The sequence below is a fragment of the Clavelina lepadiformis genome, chromosome 1, assembly GCF_947623445.1.
Source record: "Clavelina lepadiformis chromosome 1, kaClaLepa1.1, whole genome shotgun sequence".
Classification (NCBI taxonomy): domain Eukaryota; kingdom Metazoa; phylum Chordata; class Ascidiacea; order Aplousobranchia; family Clavelinidae; genus Clavelina; species Clavelina lepadiformis.
In genome coordinates, this window is record NC_135240.1 from 9,897,280 (window position 1) to 9,917,616 (window position 20,337).

Here is a 20,337-nt window from a genome sequence, read left to right on the forward strand (position 1 = left end):
AAACAAAACTTTTCTAAAACTCCTAAACGCTCCACTAAGATAGAAAAAATTAAACAGGAGATAGAACTGAACAAACATCTCAACAATGAACCATGTACAATGCAAATGCTTAAGTCCATATTTATTTGCTGGTGTGTTGTGAAAAAAATTTCCGCATGGAATTATGGCATCCATTGCATATGGTTGCTTTGTACAAACATAATTTCTAACACAATCGCTTGCGGAGATTCCTTGTCAATCGACATGTGGCAGTAACTAATTGCGTATATAGATTTTTCCAAATTTGGGATTTGGAAACAAGAAACTTATCAAGACAGCTTTGCTGTATAACAATTGGGCCGAAATATGAGAGACAAAAGACTCAGTGGTAAGTATGAGCAGAAGTGCCGAACTTAAGTTTTTTTAGAAAAATATGTGCACACATTGTGCAGAAATGGTTTATATTATGAGTTCAATATTTGCTATATAGATTCAGGCCAGGTTGATCGGACCGTGTTGTAATCAGTATAAGATGGTACCGACAAAACTGCAAAACGGTAGGCAGACCAAAATCTTCAGACAATGAACATACGTCAAAGGCTCATAGTTTGAAAACATGCATGCATCCGGCAGCGAATTATATGGGGTGCCTTTGGTGAAAAAGTGTTTGGCAAAAATGATTTGGCGACTTTACGGTTTTATGAAACTAAAAATCAAATTTGCACATAAAGCATGTGGACCTATATATTATAAGTTATACAATTTAGCTGAAGTTGCAAATTTAAATTTTCATGCTCATTATTACAGTAAAATTGCATTTGACATATAACGAAATTGTTTAATATTAAAGCAAATATGACCTGTCGTACGCATTTTTGCTCAATAAATTTTCATAATTTCCAAAAAGATTACCCAAAATGACAGTTTTTGAAAAAATGAATTAAAAAAATAAACACGGATTTCAAATGTTGTATACCCTTTACATTTCGTACCTAATTTTTTGATAAAGGTTTTTAGTTAGATGATTATGTTTCTGTAGTTGTTTTGTTCTTCCATTGTGATGTACTCATCGTAAACATCGTTCTCACTGTGTTCACCCAGTGGATTTTCATATGAGGCAACGTCTACTTTTTGTATGCCGACGGTCTGACTTGATGGAGCTGGTGCTTGCGTTGAATTTTCATTTTGATATTTCAATTCATTCTTGTTTTTATGTTCATTCTTTGATTTTTTCTTCACGAAAAAAACAACTGGTTAAAATTAAGCTATCAATAAACTTTTCTGTTTCTAGTTGAAACTGCATAAAATATAACCGGGCACAAACCTTTCTGAAGAGAACGACAGCTGTCACGACAAAGACGACGAGCACTACCCCGGCAACCACGCATCCAGCTATAAGTCCAATGTTATCAGTACCTGCATATGGAAAGCGCTAAATCTTTCGCAATCATTCTATAAGAAAGCCCGATATATTCAAATAGCTTTTTTAGCCTTTTTTGTTGCAAGCTTGTGTAGATTTTACTTTCTCTAATACTGTTTTGCACTGCTTATGCATTTATGCAGGAACTTCGGTTAACCTTTTGGCGTTGAAGGGCTTGGGGAATCTACGACCGCAAAACATTTTGGCAAACCGCTGACTGATCCCATTGTAAAGTTTGACAATCTTGCTTGATTTGTTGGCGAGCAGGGAAAGATTTGTGGATAACTGGAAGACAGGGTATACTAACATTGCGAGGGCATATTTTTAATTAAACATTGTACTTACTCGATAACGCAAAAATCTCATCATAAACAACGTACACTTTTAATAAACAAATCAAACAGCTTTATTGTTGGCGTGTAATACAAGATACTTTATAAACAGGAGTGCAGACCTGTTTTGATATTGATTCGTGCAGGCATTGTAATCCAAATTGCTTGTTCGGCAAGGGCACTCGCAAATAGTATTGTCAGTCACGGAAAGGGCAGCAACACAGATACCGTTCGGCTTGTGATTGTTTAAATAATAAGGATTAAACCTCATTCAATCAAAAGTTTTTATGGATCATAATAACAATACGGGATTTTTAAGCACAATTAATATCAATCCAAAAAAGTACTACCACCGACTGTTAACAGAGGTTATTTAAACCCACATTACCCCTATACAGCATATAAAAAGATATCTTATGAAATTTCTATCTTACAGAGCATCGTCTACAGGTGTTATCCAGTTGGTTGCAATACCCCTGGCTTCCCCCGTCTTCACGCACTATAAGAAAGGAGTTTGTTTCTCGGATTGGAGTCAGAGTAAATTGAAAACAGCTGGCACTGATGCCACCGTTAGTGGTTACTGTCGTTTGCTCATGCGCAATAATCTGAAGCCATTGACATTTTACGTTTAAGTTAAAACATATCTTTGGTGTTTTACAATTAATTTACCTTTCAGCCGATCATACTCTTGCGCAAAAAATCAATGATTTCTTACTTCGTACTTCCGTTCCAAGGTGGCGTCATCTATGTTGGCACATCTTTTTACCACCGCCAACCCGTCTCGGATCAGTGCGTTCATGATTTGCGGTTCGACTGTCGGAATACTTCCACCCCCAGGAAACGACAAATGCAAATTAATGGCGTTTAGCGAACTCACTTGATCGGACCATATCACGTAACCAGCGTTGTCAATAAGAAGGCACCTTAACAACATATAGTTAAAGTTTGTTAGACAGATCAAAAGAAAAACACAGACAATATAAGAAACATTACTTTTTCGCTTATTGTCGTCTTCATTAGGATCGCTCCTCTAATTGTTTACCTGTGACTAGCAACATGCATTATATGCGCATTGTAACGTTACCTGTAATTGCTTTCACCACAAAGAGGGTACAAATTTACAATCAAATCGTTGAAATATGACAATACAATATCAAGCCCCATCACTCCAACTACGGTGTCGTTGGGTGTATGAATCCCATCAGTTCTAAAACAAAGACCTATTTTAAATGCTCATAAAACATTATTATTATTGATAAAATACGATATCAAATATAAAAAAGAAAATTTGATTTATACGTAATTGTCTCACCTTCCTTGGTAAATCACTTTGCTTATAGTTACAACGGTTAGTCCTGCGTCTACATCTTCGTAAGGAGGAGTTACAGCATATTTTCCACGATTTAACAATGCATTTCGGTACCTTTACAATTGAGAATAAATCATCTTATAGGCTTGCTTAACAAACAATATATTTATGTCGAAAAAGCTACAATAAGCATTTAAAGAAACAAGAGTTTGATATGAGTTATATAACAAAAGAATTGATGTATTCACAGGTGCTTGGTTAACTTCAACAGTTGATTCCGACATAGATCTAGCGATTGCTTGCAACACAGTAACACGAAAGAAATTTTATATATGTAAGAAGAAGTATATAGAAATTTTATATTTTTTAACGAAATCTCAGAGTCATGGTGCTGATGTAAGAATTTCGAACTGAAGAAAGTTTTTACACGACTTAAACTCATCCCTCATCGCTCGAATGCCGATAATTATCGAGCTTATCAGGGCGCGTTTTCCGATATGGATCTGTTTTTATTTAGTTTCTTGTAATACTGCTGTGCAAGGGCATTTCAGGGATAGATTTTAGCGCTGCCGGGCATCGAAGCCGGTTCGTAAATTGCCAGACCATCGCTCTACAAACATTAGACTACAAAGCCAGTTGTTGATCACTGTATTTATCGTGTTGAATTAGCGTCACTATATATGCTACGTCTTCGCATGCGGTTTAAACATGAAAGTTGTACGGAACTATACAATGTGCTGTAAAATCTACTGCAGTGCTGTTTAGCTTACCATTCTCTAGTTACGGGATCAAAATCTTTGGGCTCTTGTGACCCTGGGTATAACCTAAAAACACCTTCTCTAGTACCGATGTATCGGAAGAGAACCACCTGTAACTGAAGATTTTTATCCTGCGTTGAATTAATCCAAAGACTTTCAGCCCTCAGAGTAAGTTTTACGACATCTCGGATGTCATCCTGTAGAAAAATCGGCAAAAAATAATTACAACGTTTATACTGTTTCATTACAATTGTTGTGTGAAGATATAATAAGACAAGCCGCCTATATCGTAACCTCTAAATTTGTAGGCTGGCCCCCTCTTCCTTCCATATAATTTTTCAATTCGGTAACACTGTTCTCTGTTTCTTCCGTTAACAAAAACTCCTCCACTCTTTTAAAGCTTCTGGCGCTTAGGGCAATCGAACTTTGGTTGGCTGTAATAAAGAAATTGCAAAGAAACGGTTTGTCATATCCGATATTTTAATTTTATAAAAAATGTATTCGGCAAAACATATTTTAGTGTGTTAATTTGCTGCAGGTTGGAATTGCTTACAACACAGATAAAAATTGAAGTGAACACATTGATATTCCGGAGGAACAATATCAAATCGATGATAAAGAAAAGATGGAATGGGGTTCAAGTTGGTGGAAGGGTTAAAAACTCGTTTATCTCCGTTGGGTATCACCACACACGTCACAAATGGTGTTCCATCAATCTGGAAAAAAAGCATGGCCATAGTTATATAGGTATTAATTATGTAGGTTGTAATACGCCGAAAAACTTCATCACACAACTTTGCCAAATATCTCTGCATATATGACTTGAATTAATGCAAGAGTATCACAAGCCTTTTAATTGTTTAAACCACTTCAAATATTATAAAAAATGTTTGAAAAATTGCAAAGAGCCTTACTGGCTTCCAAAAATACGTTGCAAGTGTCATGACGGGGGAACTCATATCTCCAGAATATAGACGGGTTGCAAGGAATGTTTTGTTCCCACTGAAGCCACTGTTTCAAATTGCGGCATTTTTATCATGTGGAGTAAATACAAAATATTTTAGTGCATGGAATCAGATTACCTTTTCATGCTCTCGAAAACTTCTAAAAACTCTTCTTCTCTTTCATAGGCGGTGGCTTCCACAAACAGAGGATGAGTATCTTCAACTTCCGGAAAAAGAGGATGGTTGATAACCAATCCTACGTATGAAGCATCGCTAATGTTAAGATTTGTTTTGTCCCCGGTTTTGAATTATAACCAAGCAGAAATAAAATTAACTAACCTGAACGGTCAATGATGAATGAGTACGAATACTCAGAAGGTTGGAAAAACGTTGACTCTTCCAGCAGTTCAGTCAGAGTCATGTCAACAACCGCCACACCAAGCACTTCACCGGCTTGAGTGACAGGAAGAGTTCCACTTATAACGACCCCTATAGACACAAGTATTCCCGATAAATACTGCTCAAAAGAGACTTCAGTTTGGCAAAAAGGAATTGCCTATAGAATACGATTTCAATGAAGTAAAAAGCTGACATTTTGGGCAAACTGGTAGCAAACCTATATGTAGACAACAATAAGATCTTAAATCTAACCAAGTCCCCAATTATCCAAGTACGGCACGGTCCAGACAGGATTGTTAGCAGTTTCAGTGGAAAAGAAGTGCCGGAAATACGAGGTGATCTGGTTTCTTACGTTATTGACATCACGGACGTTTAGAAATAGACCAGCCTAAAACACAAAAGCATCAGGAGTTGATATTTACACCCAGGTTTTTTTTAAGGTTTGGTTTGGGTGACCGCTAAGTAGTTTTAAGAGACCGCAAGTGTTTCATTTAAATACCAAAAAATAGTAGTAGTAAGTTGCAAGTCCAAATTTTGGGAAACCGCTGGAGAAATTTGGGGGACCGTTTCGGTCCCCCAAAACACCTTAAAAAAAACACTGCTTACACCCACATAAACACTCAATTTAATTTTTTGCTTCTTTTTGCTTGACATTTTACTTCCAGAGTGCGTACATGGCTGAAGCCTAAACAACAGTGTTATCACCGGTGGCAATTCAAATGGCAAATGGCAGATAAGAGATTAGACATTTCGTATACTTTTGCGCGGCCGCAGCAGGATCGACTATTAAGATATTATTACGTCATCACTAAGTCTTACCGGCATTCGGACTTATATTGCGTAAGTTGATTTGGGGCATGTATAGGCGTGCAATTTTTTTGGCTGCCACTGCTTTACAGAAAAAAGTCGTTCGTTCGAAACTATTTTTCACAGTTTCTTGTTGACCAAACTTAAATGTTATAACATAGTGACCTAAACCTAACCTAAATAAAATTAAAACCTAACCTAAAGCGCGTAACTAGATGAAAAGTTAATTGAAGTTATCCTAATATCTTCAAGAAATAATTTCTATACTGCGAAAAAGAGAATAGCAAATTGAAAGTATTAGTTAGCAAGTAATATTTACCGCATTATGTATATTTCACATTTGATGCTGGGCTTTCATTTACTAATGAAGTGAAAATTTGGGCCATCGTAATAAAAGTTTGCCGACCACTGACCTAATCTAACTGCCTATCTTTAATAAAAAACTGCGCGACCTACTCACGGTGAAATATAGTCACTTCGAATTTCTTTACTCGACCCCAAAAAATCTGTTTTAAAAATTTTGTTATAAACTAACATCACAGGTGAATTAAAGCTTTTTTGTATCTGCACAAAACTTTCAACAAGCTTACATTAATATCCGGTGATTGCGACACACCATACGCAGAACCATTTTGCAACGCCATTCTCTGAAGTGCTGGAAAATCTGTAAAAACATAGCAAACATATTCGAGAAATTTTTTGAATGTTTTCATATAATTCTTATAGTTACCAGTTTACGCACAACTACTGCAAACTCTAACCTGCTGTACCAACGCCAAAAGTCATAAGATAAACTGAATTATTCAGAGCTGCGTTTCTCGCTTTTATCGTTTGGAATATTTCTTTAGTATCCCGGCTCGCAGCATCGGCTCCACTTATAAACACGATGACTCGCACTATAGGTTATAAAAGCCAAATTATGGAAACAGTTTTAAGATAAAAATGTTGGCAAAAATGCACGTATATATAAGCTAATAAACGCTTCCACAAGATCGCAAATGAAAATTTCAAACCAATATTTTCATCGGCGTTAGAAGTCTCAAAAAAGTCAAACGCTGAAGACAATCCCTCAGTGTAGTTTGCCGTTCCTAAAAAAAACAATTAATCAGCATTTTTCTCTTTCTTTTCAGCTCTTTTTTTGTAAAGTTTTGGGTTTACCCTGGTGCCCATTCAAGTACTTCGGATAAAATGCAATAAAACTGTCAATTTACCTTCGAAACGAAGCGCGAGTTCTCCAAGAAAGTTGGTCAAGTTTCTCACGTTTTGGGTCGTAGCTTGCGCGAGGTTGGCGCTGAAACACCCGCTGGGTCTTATAGTCACTTCATTGTTGAAGCCAATGATGGCCAACTGCATGAAGTCAATTGATTTTTTAATGATTTTAACGGTACACGAAGGACAAAGCATATAGAATGAAATCTTGCGTAAAAACATATCTGGCATTGAACACATCATAGCGAAAAAGTTAATTTACAGTAGATTCTGGAGAAAAGTTTTCACCTTATCTCGCGGATTGGAGCTGTTTATTAGCGTAGATGCCACCGTGGTAGCTAGTGCTATATTTTGCAAAAGTGTATCGCTTGTATCAATGGCGATAACTACTTGCTTGGCGGTCGGCACGTTTGCTTGCACATACCAAGGTCTGTAAAATGACAAACGTATCACTGTTTCTACACATGCAGCGCTGTATGTGACAAAAGCCAACTTTATTTCATTATAACTACGTTCATTTAAGAATTTACTGTAGTTCTGTTATATGTTGTAATTTAAATATCACATCATCACGGAAATATCACATCTTTTTATGCCACCACGTTCGTTTATTTGTTACGGAGATATGAAAAATATACTGCAATAACCTGACTCTGTTGTCAAACGCTTGACAATCTTCTTGGTCAGTAAGTAAGCCAGGGAACTGCGTTGTAACTCCTTGTTCGCTTCCGTAATACTGCCATTTTATCAATGGGTGGTTTTGCTGATTGATGACGCACGCTTGCCGAAACTTGTCAGAGAGTCCGTTCGCATCATCGGGTGTATTGGACGATTTTCGAATGCAAAAACCCCCAGGAATCACCTTCAGTGGAATAGAGCAGTGCTACTCAAACTTTTTAATACCGAGTGCCGGCAGCACAATTTTCGTCATTCGGCGTACCGGTTCCAGTATCATATAAGTATAGATAGGCAGTACCGCGGTACTATAGCACTGAATTACTATACCGCAGTACTTTTTCAATACCGGTACCATTGATTCGTTACTTTTCAAAATAAGTACCGAATCTCTGTACCAAATTACTTTTTTCAAGAAATTTCTGTCGGTCCCGGTACTCGGTACTTTTCACGTGATAATTTGAAAATTTTAACAAGTATGTTTTCAAAACTACTTGTTAATTAATCCCTAATACTTTTTTTAGCATCTGCTGATCTTTTTTAATCTAGAAATGCCAGGTGAAATTGCAAGCAATTAACTTCACACATGTTTTGACCTGGAGTAACCTTTACCGGGGGCATAATAGCGGCAAACATGGCATTTGCAGCAACATCTTTTACACAAAGAGTACCGGTACCGAAAAAATACCGAACTACTTTTTTAAAGTAGTACCGAATACCGGAACCGTCGGTACATTTTCAGCCATGTACCGGTATCGTTACTGTTGCCGGCATCGGTCCGCGTGCTACAATTTAAATAGCACTAAAATAAAAACAAGATATAGGTTGGCACTCCGAAAGTTAACAGTATTTTTGATTTTTCTACAGGAGCTTTCGCAAACAAGCTTGCTTCTTCAGTCGTAATAAGGAAAAAGTAGTACTGTATTTGTGGTGTAACACTTGAGTAGTACTGTTATAGAAGATACAAAAGTCTTCCATTATAACAACTTAAGAGATACTGAAAAGACTTAAGTAAGCTTAAGCACCATACCTTTTGTAAAAATCGTGGATCATAACGAACATCGTTATCCTGCAGTTCGCAACACTGCTTATTGTCAGAGCTGTCCGAATTTTCGACATTGTTTCGAAGATTTATTAAAGCATCTATCCTCTCCCTGAACTTTAACCTAAATGCTTCAGCAACCTGAAAGAAGAACACTAAATTACAAGGCTTTAATGAGACACATTAAAATCTAACTACAACCACAACGTATGGTGTAACGTCGCAATCTTTAACTCCAGTAGTTACATATTTACCTGATCCAAGAGATTTTTTCCTTCAACTGACTGACTCCCAAATGCTTGACTATCATAATACCTCTAAAATAAATACAGAACACTTATTACATTAAAATATAAGTTTTAGCTTACTTGCTTTGCTCAAAATCATTCGTAAACAGATATTTCCAATAAATGCTGTATATGCCGTCATGAAAATCACTTGATTTTTTGTAAAAGTCTTTGTTTTAGTTCCAGGTCGATTCAACTCAGTGCGATTAATCCATGACGAGTAAACCCATTACAATCCGACTAAGGTTTGTGGGTTGCATAATCCTTGAGTTGGAATGTCCTGAGTTTAACTTAATTGTCCGTTGGTTGAATTTTCCTGGATTCAATCGTCCTGGGTTGATTTGAACGACCATCCTTTGGGTTTGGGTTACGTGCTTGTAGGCGTATGCGTAAGCTACATGATTTTGTACCAGTACGCCTACCTGCATTTCTCCATGTTGCAGTGAGGATTCCATAAGCATCTCGACAGCTTTCCTGAGAGCTTCGTCTGTCACTTCTATTGCACCTGAACGACTGAATGATAATAACAAACACAAACAAAAAAAGAAATTCACTTTCATTCTAATGATCTTGCTTGTAACCGTTATAGACAACTTTCCGATATCCCTTTGTGCAAGTGAGGTAGCAAACTAGAGTAGGCTATAACACGCATAAAAGGCGATGTTTTACACTTTGTGTTGAAAAAAACGTAATGGAAAGTTTTCGGGAGCTTACTGTAGTTAAAGAGGAACTGCAAACTGCATGACTGATTAGATGGCATCTTACACTTGAGCGACGTTGAAAACACAGTTCTATAGGCTATATGGTTTGGGTTTCATGTTCGTCTTCAACAATGGGGCTTATTTGCATTTTAGCTGCTTTTTGTCTTCAATTTTTTTTATTTTGGGATGTCGCTCCCGTCCGCTTTATTTTTTCAGCTAGAACAAATTTCTTGCAAAACGAGTTAAAACATGAGGTTTACATAAAATATGAAAGTGAGTATTTCATATATGTCATGCTAACAGATTAAAGAGTAGTGAGCTATAGGCTAGCCTAGCCTACTTAATTTTTTGCGATTTAACTTGACTTGGCTCGAGACACAACTTAAATTGACTCGACATGACTTCAGTCACAAAATGAATTGACTCACCTCGAGTCAGGAAAAATGTATCGGTAAGGTTACAACCACAAACGGTATTTTTTTAGATACTTCATAATTGTGCAGTTCACAGAAAACAACAGCTAAGCGCTTAAGATAAGGACCTGGCCACCACATAATACGGCCATGATAACCGGTATAATTGAATGTGTTGCAATTATGAACGTCATCTTGCCTTGCGAGTGGCGAGTGATCTCAACCAAGCAGGCGTTTCGCCAGACACTGCGTTGTAGCCAATACAATTTATTTCGTCTCAAATTAGGCTAAGTCAAATCAATTAATAAAAATTCTTTGTATTAAACTCAAGTATATATGTTATGTTTTTTAGAACTTAGCGATGTACATTCAGTGGTGGGATTCAGCCGGTTCGCACCGGTTCGCGCGAACCGCTTCCTAAAAATAAAAAAAGTTCGCAGAACCGGTTCCTGGCCAACTTCTTCGAGTTCCTGGCCAACCTAATTATATATGTAATATGTACAAATCGTATTGGAGAATACAAAACTAAACATGTTTATTCTTCGTATAGTTTCTGTTCAAATGTGTTTAAACCGCTTCGGCGTTAGACAGTTAGACTCATTTTCAGGATGAGGTCTATACCTCCGTTACTAATCGTACCACCGTCATAACTACAACATGCATTTAGTAGACGCTCGAGTGTTATCCGTACATATATTTACAAATTCATATTTGCCAGCAACTTAAAAGTATACATCTAGTAATAACGTAATGCTCTTTAACAAATTATAGTTTCTATATCGCTATTTACGAGGAAGCTTTTTGATATAGATTTAACTGATTTTAACACTCTTTATGATGAAGCGACAGCAAAATATAACTGATTTTTTTCGCAGGTTTCAAAAAATATATGATAAAGAAAAATCAGACTACACGAGTTATGGATTGAATTTAGCAAGGGATGAAACATCCTAAGAGCACCCACCAATAAATGAAAAAACGTTTGATAAAACATCAAAAGATGAACCAATAGATTATGGAGAGAACGAATGTGGCATAAATAAGGAATTTCCTGAGTGTTGGAATCAAAAGGAGGCGGAAATGTTCGAAGAAAAGTATGAATATTTGCTCGTCGCTAACAAAAAACTAGGCTGTGAAGCATGTGCCGAACTTGAGACTCTAAATATAAAGTCTATACATATATCCAAATCATGGGCGAGTCATAATATCAAAGGACAAAGGAAAACTAGAATTATTAGACGGGCGTCTCTACGGGAAAATTGCATGAACACTTCACATCCAAAGCACACAATTTTTGCGTTGCCGAACTGAAACAACGTGAGAAACCGGGAATTCTCGAAGTTATTGACAAAATAAAAATAGATATGTAAGTTCTACAGAAAAGGTTTTCAATACAGTTTACAGTATTGCAAAACACAACCTACCGTTTTCATCTATAGAAGATGAAATTGAATTGCAGATAAAAAATGAATTATATATAGGAGTGGAAAAATGCTGTCAAAAAAGTTGAGCACATTGCTGGGCATATTAAACAGATAGTATTTGGCAAAATAATTCAAAAAAATCTGAAAATCTTCGTTATTATTGATGAAGCTTCAACAATATCTAATAAAGCAGTTTTGATCATTTTCGTTTTCGTTTTTGCCAACTATTTTCTTAGATTTAGTATAGAGTTGGAAGCACAAGATGCCGAAACAATATAGGCTATGTAAATTTGCTTAAAAGTTTGAACAACGTAGGATTTGACAACCAATGTTTGAAACGCAATTAAGTAGCCTTGTGTTCTGACTGAGCAAGTGCGATGCTTGGCAAATTATCTGAAGTTAGCACAAGGCTTCAAAACAACTTTCCAGATGTTATCATTTGGCACTGTTTGAGTCATCGTTTGCAACTCGTGTCTACAATTCCATCATGACCTCTGTGTGAACGATTTCCGTGACTACGTTGAAAATGTGATACACAATCGCTCAAATCAAAAGGTTCCTGATACAATACTAAAAATAAAAAATATTATCAAAACGATTGCTTTGAGTTCTGCTGATGCAGAACGAAAATTTTCGATAATGAATCTCATATAACTTATAACAAAGAAACGACACGACAAACGACAAAAGAAACCGCCTCGTCGTTAATAACATATCAAATATTTTGATCATAAAATTGATTTGGCTTCCCCTTAATTTGTGCAACGCAAAAGATTTGGTGAAAATGTGGCAAAAGAAAAACCACTCAGCCGATGATACCAGAGTTAAATATTCAACTGAAGCTTCACATAATAGCAATAAACTGTCTATACGGAAGTATATGGATTAATATGGTAAATAAAATTATTACCTACATATTTGTATATTTTAATACCCATACAAAGAATAAGTTGACCTGAATCTCACAACCGCCTACACTGTAATAATTTTGCCACAACCGGAGGTGGTCAGTACGGCGGTACAATAGTACCAAATTACTGTACCACGGTAGCCTACTTTTTAGTACCGATACCGGTATGGTCGATACTCTTTTCTAAAAGTACCGAATTACTTTTCTCAAGAAATATAAGTCAGTCCCGGTACTCGGTACTTTTAAAATGATTACGACAAGGTTATGAGAAGTATGTTTTTTAAAACTGCATTTTAATTAACACTTAGTGCCAAATTGAGCGCTTTTTGTTCGGTTTTAATCTAAAATTGTCCAATAAAGTCGAATAGAGTGAGTTCGCATACTTTTTGACCTGAAGTAACCTTTACCGGGGTCATAATATCGGCAAAAATTGCACTTGCAACAGGATTCGTTGTAGAAAACGTACCGGTACCGAGTACCGACAAAGTACCGAACTACTTTTCCAAAGTAGTACCGAATACTGGAACCGTCGGTACATTTTTAACCAAGTACCGGTACTGTTACTGTCGGTATTTTCAAAGTACCGACTGCCCACCTCTGGTCACAACCTTGTCGTTAATTCCAAGGTTTTGGATACTTTTTGCGCAAGGTTGTCTTCGTGCGATTATCGATGGACAAACCATGAAATAAAAACGTAGGGCCGAAAGTCTTTTTGCTGTATATTTTTATTTCATTTTCCTTTTTAAATAGTAGCCTACTGTCTGAATTTGGTGCTGTCCACCAGAACCATTGAACGGAAGCGTCATTCATGTCTTGCTCAATGGCATTGCTATGGAAGCGCCGCTGATGAGCAATTAATGAGTATCAAAGCGTTTTCACGGAGTCTCTCTGCTCTAACCGCTCCGCCTCTTGGCCGACATTTACTGTAATGTATCTGATATAATAAACTTTGTAATTACGCAAAAAATTACAAAATATGGGAAATGTTCCTTTGCGCCAACCATGTGCGGGATTATGAACATATAGGTCGACCTAGGTAGACCTAGACCTAGATTGCGTCTTTACCCATTTTACCAGATCCTTGGTGAACAATTTGACGTCATTGCATCGTGAACAAGGATAGTTTGAGATGTCTGGCGCGAAAACGATGCAAACGTCGGTGACTTTCACTCTTCCAATTTTGTGCCAAATATGCCTAGGAAAGGTAGTTTTTATATAAGAATTTTATGTGAAATGCGCTAATTTATAAAATAAAAAGTATCATTACTATGCTTTAAACGCGAGTTTCAACATATCTTGAAATCGATTGTATCGTAAAAGATAGAGTCAATATTATGTCAAAGATAAAGTTTATATCAGTGTTGTAATTACTCAAGTTACATAATTTTATGATTTGACTTGACTCGAGTCAAAGTTCAAAATGAGTCGAGTCATGTTATGACGGTAGTGATGGCAAGATATACAACTTACTGTAGCAAAAACATATATTTCTGAATAATTTCAACTCTGTAAAAAATATTAACCAGATTAATTTTTGACAGCCATAACGTTGTCGTTATACTAACCAATTCAATGCAACACATGTTATGACCTTAGAATTGTTTTAAAGTTAAATACATTGACTGGACATGACTCGATAGTCAAAGTTTAAACTCATTTGACTTGAGTTACAACTTACATTGATTCGAGTTACAATTCAGAATGACTCGAGTCAGAAAAGAATGCCTTTATTACAAACCTGGTCTTTATTATTATACCAGTTATCATATGTTTTTGTATCAAGCAAGAAGGTAGGCATTCATATTTAACACACCTTAAAAAATCTCAGCAATGTGGCACTGTATTAGCATTATAATAATAATTAATGCTTGTTATCAATGTTTGTCAAAAGAGTGGTGTGGTGGTCTAAGTCAAGTTATATAGGTGCTGTTCACCAAATTGTTGGTGCAAAGCTGAAGTTCATTACACTGGACAACAATTTAGAACTTATTTTTTATTCCTCGCTCATTTCAAGTTTACCTAGACTAATTTTGCAATGCTGAATCCAAATCTGGTCTTAGATTTTTTCTAACACGTCACGTTTTTGAGATATGATATATGCTCACGACAACCCATAACTGTGATTTTGGCTAATTTTGGCTGAGCGGAACAAAACATTACATGTAATCAACCCAGTAATTTCTATTGAAAATAACAGCATTATCATACTGCACAATTTAACACAACCCAGGATAATTAAATCAGACAAAAATAACATTATATTCCCTCAAAAGTGCTTTATACACTTGCTCTTTCGAGTATGTTCAGTGTCAGTTTCACGCTGAAGAAACCAGCAGTAGTCCCCCATCATGTTTGGGTTAAATCGACCTCTATACCGCGATTCCATCACAGAGATGTCTTGGTGAAATCTTTCCCCATGCTCGTCGCTCACATCACCCAGGTTTGGCGGGAAAAATTCCAAGTGTGAATGAAGAAAATGCAGTTTAACCGACATTCTGCAGCCCATTTCGCGGTATGATTCCAGCAAATTGTCCACTAGTTCCGAGTAATTTTCTGCCCTGTACTTCCCAAGAAAATTTTGTACAATCTGTACAAATGCATTCCAGGCTTTTAATTCAATTGAATTAAGCTTGAATGGAAATACTGGGTCACGGATCAAATCACGTATTTGGGGGCCAACAAATATTCCAGCTCTCAGTTTAGCATCACTTAGTATTGCACCAAATTTTTCTTTTATATGCAGGAATCCATCTCCATTGAAATCCATTGCCTTCACAAATTGTTTGATCAGGCCCAGTTTAATGTGAAGTGGTGGCAAGTACACTTTGCTCGGATCAATTAGGGGTTGGCACTTAACATTATATCTTCCAACAATGTAGTCCGTTCTCATTGGCCATTCAGTTGTGTCATAGTGGTTTGCATCGTCTCGACTGTCCCACAAACAGAGAAAGCACATATGCTTGGTGTAACCCAACTGCAATCCGAGCAAAAGTGACACAACTTTAAGGTCTCCACATATGTACCAGTTATAAGCCCGGTAGTTAATGACCCGTAGGATGGTTTCCATAGACTCGTACGTCTCCTTCAAATCGACAGCATCAGCAATAGGGACAGAAGGCTTTTCATTCCCATTGTGCAGTAGGACAGCTTTCAAACTAGCTTTGCTAGAATCAATGAACAGTCTCCACTCAGTGCTAATGTGTTGGTGGCCAAGCTCATACATGAGTGAATCAACATCAGTGCAAAAACACACAGAGTCTTCGATTTTACCCCCCCCCCCCCTCTATAGTCATGGCCAAGAACATTCAAGAATGCATTAATTGTGAAAAGATAGAACATTGCATTTACAAAATAATGTCAATATTAATCTTACATAACATGCATTGTGACATAATATGACCAACAATTCGCTGGGAAAGAAAATTGCACAATACCTTGTACTGTAGAACCTTATAATATAGTGCCAATCAATGCAAAATCCGAATTTCGTGAATTTTCATATCTTGAAAACCTGACGTGATAGACCAATTCTGATTTCAGATTTGGAATCAGCGTCCCAAAGTTAGTCTAGGCAGTTTATTTTCATTTGAGGAATAATTTTGCTGTTGTCCAGTGATAGACAGTGTGCACTGAAGTTTCCATTCTTAGTTAATTTATCATAAATTGGCGCCCAAACGACCTAATTTACCTTGTTTGTTTATTATAAACTGGCATGAAAATGAAAAAGTTTGGCGTTCAGATTGACAAGTTTCGTGCGTTCAGGTGTCACCGTTTCCCTTATTGACCAAGCCCACTGAACAGAAGCAAACATTACTGCATTGACCAAGGACATATCACTGGTAGCATCACTGGGTATCAAACATGGGTTGAATTAAATTGAGCCCTGCACTCTAATCATTCGGCTGCTGAGCCAACAACAAGACTGGTTATCACTTTCAAATTTGGGCCGGGCAAAATTATGTAAAATTAAAAATACAAGCAGAAATTTATCCATGTGAACTTGTTTGTACTTCACAGATTTTAGACAATTAATTATAAATGGTACTTGATTAAAAAAAACATTTACTTTATTATCACCGTGCTTTGTTTTGCAGGTAAAAGAACCAGTTACATGCTCCAACCAACATGCTTTCTGCAGCTCTTGTATGAATGTCTGGCTAGATAAAAACAGCCAATGCCCTTCTTGTAGGGTTGAAATTACTCTACAGAGTCCTGTCAAGAAAATAATTGGTCAGTCGCTGGTTATTTCAACCGCAAGTAGTGTTGCTTTGTTGAGTATTTTAAAAATGCTGTATACTAAATTTGTGACAAGTACAGACTTTTTAGAGTTCGTATAAAAATCAAAAACTGTAACCCTTCAAATCCGGGTTGTGCAGATTTTGGTGTATTCCAGACTGGTGGCTATGTGTGATAATATGTTGTGTGGTTATGGACGATTTTCACAGGTGGTACACTGCAAAATGATGGCAATACAGCTAATCAGCGTTCAATGTCAAGACAACTAAGAAGGGCTCGTTATGAATTAGTCCTGAAAGAATATGAGGTTTTTGCTTTTAAGATAGCTTATATCACCCTGTAGGTTTTATGTAATTGATTACTATTAAACTATATGTTTCCTCATACTTATTCAATCTACTGTCAATTAATACAGGATGAGATATTGCAGTTGGAAAATAATGTTGAGAAACTTTCAAAAGAGAACCACAATTTGAAGGAACAACTTAAGAAAAAGGCTTCACATGCAGGTGGAGAGACATGTCCATCTGTATTGACAAGTCATGAAAATATAAGTATTGTTGCTCCCTGTGAAGAAGATGTCAAAGATTTGTCAAGGAAAACGAAAGAAGTTTCAAAAAACTACAAAAAGGCAAAAAAAGAAATAGCCGATTTGAAAGAGGTACATTTTTTGCAAGTTTTGGTTGCAGTGCACATCACATTATTGTTCCAGTGTTTTTTCAAACTATGTGAGAATCCTAAAATTACAATTTCATAATTGCCAGGTAAATGAAATGCTTTTAAAGCGCAATGATGACCTTAGACGAGAGATCCTAATAGTTCGTGAAGAAGTAACCACCAGATCACCAATGAAGTACGATATAGTAATTTCGTTATTGATATATACTTATCACGTTGATAGTGGATACAGCATCAGGTAGACAACTGGAATTGTCTTGTATGATGTAAGGGATAAGAAACTTTAATCTCTGAATAGTGAATTGGGTAGTTTAGTTTTGTGTAGCAATATATGTTGGCTTCTGTTTGTTTTAGGTTTGGACGCCTCACAGTGGCCACGTTGGAAGCAAGACTAGAAGCATCAGAAAAGCAAGTAGTGCAACTTCAGAAAGCGCTACAACGAAATGATGCGTACAGTGAACAACTTGAAACTGAAATAAAAACCTTAAAAGCAATGAAAATGAAAAAATACAAAGAAAATGCAGGCAACCAGTTTATGGTACAAACTGTCAATCCCATTTTGTCAGCAATGTTGCATGAGCCTAAAAAGGACATAGTTGCTGAATCATTTGAAGCGTCTATGCATTACTCAACACCTTCAGAAAAATTAAATTCACTTTCAGCAATTACACAATGCGAGTCTTTAGTTGCATCAAACGATGTTCTTTTGGATACCGAAGATGACACATCAAAAACATCTTCAAATATAGAAATGGGTAGCATTATTGAGGAAACATTTAAAGAATCTCATTCTACTCCACTTGTACAGCCAGTTCCATCGAGTTTTGCAAAGTCTTCGTTTAGCCGAAAGCTGCAGTTTGATGATACAACTGAAACACATAACTCTGAAATTTTTCATCGTGAGACATTCTAATATGAAATATTTTAATCCATTATTCTTGCTTGTCTAATATGCATTTTGTTTCAAATTATTCTAACCTTACATGTATTCCAGGTAATTTCTTTTCTATTGAAGATGCATGTGATTTTGGTACTGACATGTCAATGGAGTTGACAGATCTACAGTTAACCTATGATGCTATTAGGAGATCAACATCCGAAAGTACTTCAAATACAGGAAACAGATCTGTGCAGGGCTGTAACAGTCAGCAAAATAAAGACATGGGTGTACTTTCTCCAGGTGAACAAACCAAATTCATACAGTGTATCCATAAACATTACTGGTCACAGCAAGTCAATGTTTTTTGTGTATACAGCGAAATGAAACTGAGCTTTCGCCAGATTTAAAGGTCAAATAGAAATTAAATAGTTTTATCTGGTGCTGATTTGGAAAAAAAATTAAAAGATAAAATTTAATTTTAACGTTAACAAAACACCCATTTGTACTCCCATAACATACAGCAATGAAAACAACAATTGATGCTGGAGGCTCGCGCATTACAATGTCCCAACTGAGTGCTGAAGAACATGATTTGTTTTGTCGGCCCAGTTCAGCACCAAGCCGGACTTTTTTATTAAGCGGATCTCGTTTCTCAGCCTTGCAACCTCTTGATCCTCCCAACAGATCTAACAGCAGTGACTTCCAGCCAGTGAAATGGTCATTTTTTTCTCAACTATTTTGTTGAGTTGGTTCAGTCATCGTGATAGTTTAGTGCGAAGTTGTGTAAATTCCATTTGAGTTGAATTCCACTTTTTTAACATAACAAAACTTTTATCTTAATTCTTAGCATATCTCCAATGCACATGCTAAGCCAGCCACCAGAAGTCAAGGATGAGAAAAGGTATGCCAAAGTTTGTCTGCTTTTTATAAGTGTGCTGTGTATCGTAATCAATGTGGCTATGTGCTAGCAACATTTCCTGTTTATAGATCACAAAGTCCACTATTGCGATTGGTGTCACCTCATGATGTTGTTGATGCAAGATGGAGACAAATGGAAAGTATGATAAACATAATATTTTTGTTGATTATGTGGTGTTAGTCAGAATACTTTTATACTTTTCTGCTCACAGCATTCTGTTTTAACCTATTTTGCAGCTATTGTTCCCAAACCTGATGAAGAGCTACGAAGCAAGGAAATTTTATCCAGGGTCAATATTCTTAAAAAGAAATCTAGCAATACCAAGGTAGACTTGAGTGAGAAAGTACCCATAATATTTTTTGCTTAACAGACATTGTCTCCAGGAAACATTTGTAATTTAATTTCATCACATTGTTTTGTTGCAATCATTGTCCCATAGTCATCATCACCATCACCACCACAGATAGCAAGTTCTTCAGCAAGCGATGGTCGTCGCAAGCAAAAGTTTTCTCAAAAACGTTCTGGTGAAATATTGTTTGAAAGCCCATTAAAGTCACATAAAATTTGATAAAGGATTTTAGTGTCTTCCTTAATGAAAACAGATCTTGACTAATATTGGGAGTAGATTTGTGCTTTTTCTCCCAGCAATATATAAGCTGAAATTCTTACCTTTTAAAAATTATGCAGTTTATTGAATCGTTTTGCTTTTAAAACTTTGAAATTTTATTGTTGTCATCTGCTATTTATTCTTTTCTGGTCAGTTAAGTTGCACTTGCTACCTCTTGCTGAAGGAACAACAAGCTATGCAGCAAAATCAGACAAATCGTTTTCAAGGTTTTTAGTAAATGGAACTTTATTGAGTTTTATTCTTATTTTCTTCAGGCTAAACTGCACGAGTGGATTTACTTTTTACCTACTACTGTTCTCTGAATAAAATAATTAACTTTAAGCTCTGAAAGTGAAACCACTAATTTTTTCTTTTCGTAACAGTGTCAGTTGGAATTTTACTGGTAAA

At 36.4% G+C, this 20,337-nt stretch overlaps 2 protein-coding genes and 1 pseudogene across 4 annotated transcripts; 2 read left to right on the top strand and 1 right to left on the bottom strand.

Moving 5' to 3' along the window:
• Positions 1-104: 104 nt before the first annotated feature.
• On the bottom strand, positions 105-10,389 carry LOC143464385 (VWFA and cache domain-containing protein 1-like). The gene is made up of 24 exons (XM_076962162.1): positions 9,584-10,389; positions 9,129-9,191; positions 8,863-9,015; positions 7,805-8,019; positions 7,446-7,587; positions 7,160-7,295; positions 6,962-7,036; positions 6,710-6,844; positions 6,539-6,612; positions 5,394-5,529; positions 5,082-5,231; positions 4,881-4,998; positions 4,713-4,809; positions 4,352-4,514; positions 4,093-4,232; positions 3,811-3,995; positions 3,044-3,154; positions 2,816-2,938; positions 2,447-2,654; positions 2,166-2,336; positions 1,854-1,966; positions 1,557-1,684; positions 1,304-1,395; positions 105-1,212 (listed from the first exon to the last, which is right to left on the bottom strand). Exons 1-24 carry the CDS (start codon positions 9,719-9,721, stop codon positions 997-999), a joined length of 3,282 nt encoding a protein of 1,093 aa, XP_076818277.1. The 5' UTR covers positions 9,722-10,389; the 3' UTR covers positions 105-996.
• A 247-nt stretch (positions 10,390-10,636) lies between these two features.
• LOC143449046 (E3 SUMO-protein ligase KIAA1586-like) lies at positions 10,637-12,190 on the top strand (annotated as a pseudogene).
• A 1,384-nt stretch (positions 12,191-13,574) lies between these two features.
• Positions 13,575-20,280, top strand: LOC143444338 (uncharacterized). 3 transcript variants are annotated; one of them, XM_076943553.1, is made up of 12 exons: positions 13,575-13,813; positions 16,704-16,839; positions 17,055-17,152; positions 17,261-17,506; positions 17,610-17,698; positions 17,878-18,422; positions 18,539-18,703; positions 18,925-19,120; positions 19,251-19,304; positions 19,391-19,461; positions 19,559-19,647; positions 19,762-20,280. In XM_076943553.1, exons 1-12 carry the CDS (start codon positions 13,739-13,741, stop codon positions 19,888-19,890), a joined length of 1,893 nt encoding a protein of 630 aa, XP_076799668.1. In that variant the 5' UTR covers positions 13,575-13,738; the 3' UTR covers positions 19,891-20,280. The 3 variants fall into 3 exon arrangements, with proteins under 3 accessions (XP_076799668.1, XP_076799652.1, XP_076799658.1); XM_076943537.1 differs by having other exon boundaries at positions 13,576-13,813; positions 18,518-18,703; XM_076943543.1 differs by lacking the exon at positions 13,575-13,813 and adding an exon at positions 13,831-14,399 and having other exon boundaries at positions 18,518-18,703.
• Positions 20,281-20,337: the final 57 nt, after the last annotated feature.

What these genes read in the sequence shown, in the direction of transcription:
- LOC143464385 (XM_076962162.1), bottom strand. Translation starts at nt 9,721, where the DNA reads ATGAAAGTGAATTTCTTTTTTTGTTTGTGTTTGTTATTATCATTCAGT. An exon ending in CGCAATCACCGGATATTAAT is followed by an intron (nt 5,530 to 6,538) that starts GTAAGCTTGTTG and finishes TTTGTGTTTTAG; the next exon opens with GCTGGTCTATTTCTAAACGT. An exon ending in CTTGGATAATTGGGGACTTG is followed by an intron (nt 5,232 to 5,393) that starts GTTAGATTTAAG and finishes TTGTGTCTATAG; the next exon opens with GGGTCGTTATAAGTGGAACT.
- LOC143444338 (XM_076943537.1), top strand. Translation starts at nt 13,739, where the DNA reads ATGTCTGGCGCGAAAACGATGCAAACGTCGGTGACTTTCACTCTTCCA. An exon ending in TCCTGTCAAGAAAATAATTG is followed by an intron (nt 16,840 to 17,054) that starts GTCAGTCGCTGG and finishes CGATTTTCACAG; the next exon opens with GTGGTACACTGCAAAATGAT. An exon ending in GACTTCCAGCCAGTGAAATG is followed by an intron (nt 19,121 to 19,250) that starts GTCATTTTTTTC and finishes CTTAATTCTTAG; the next exon opens with CATATCTCCAATGCACATGC.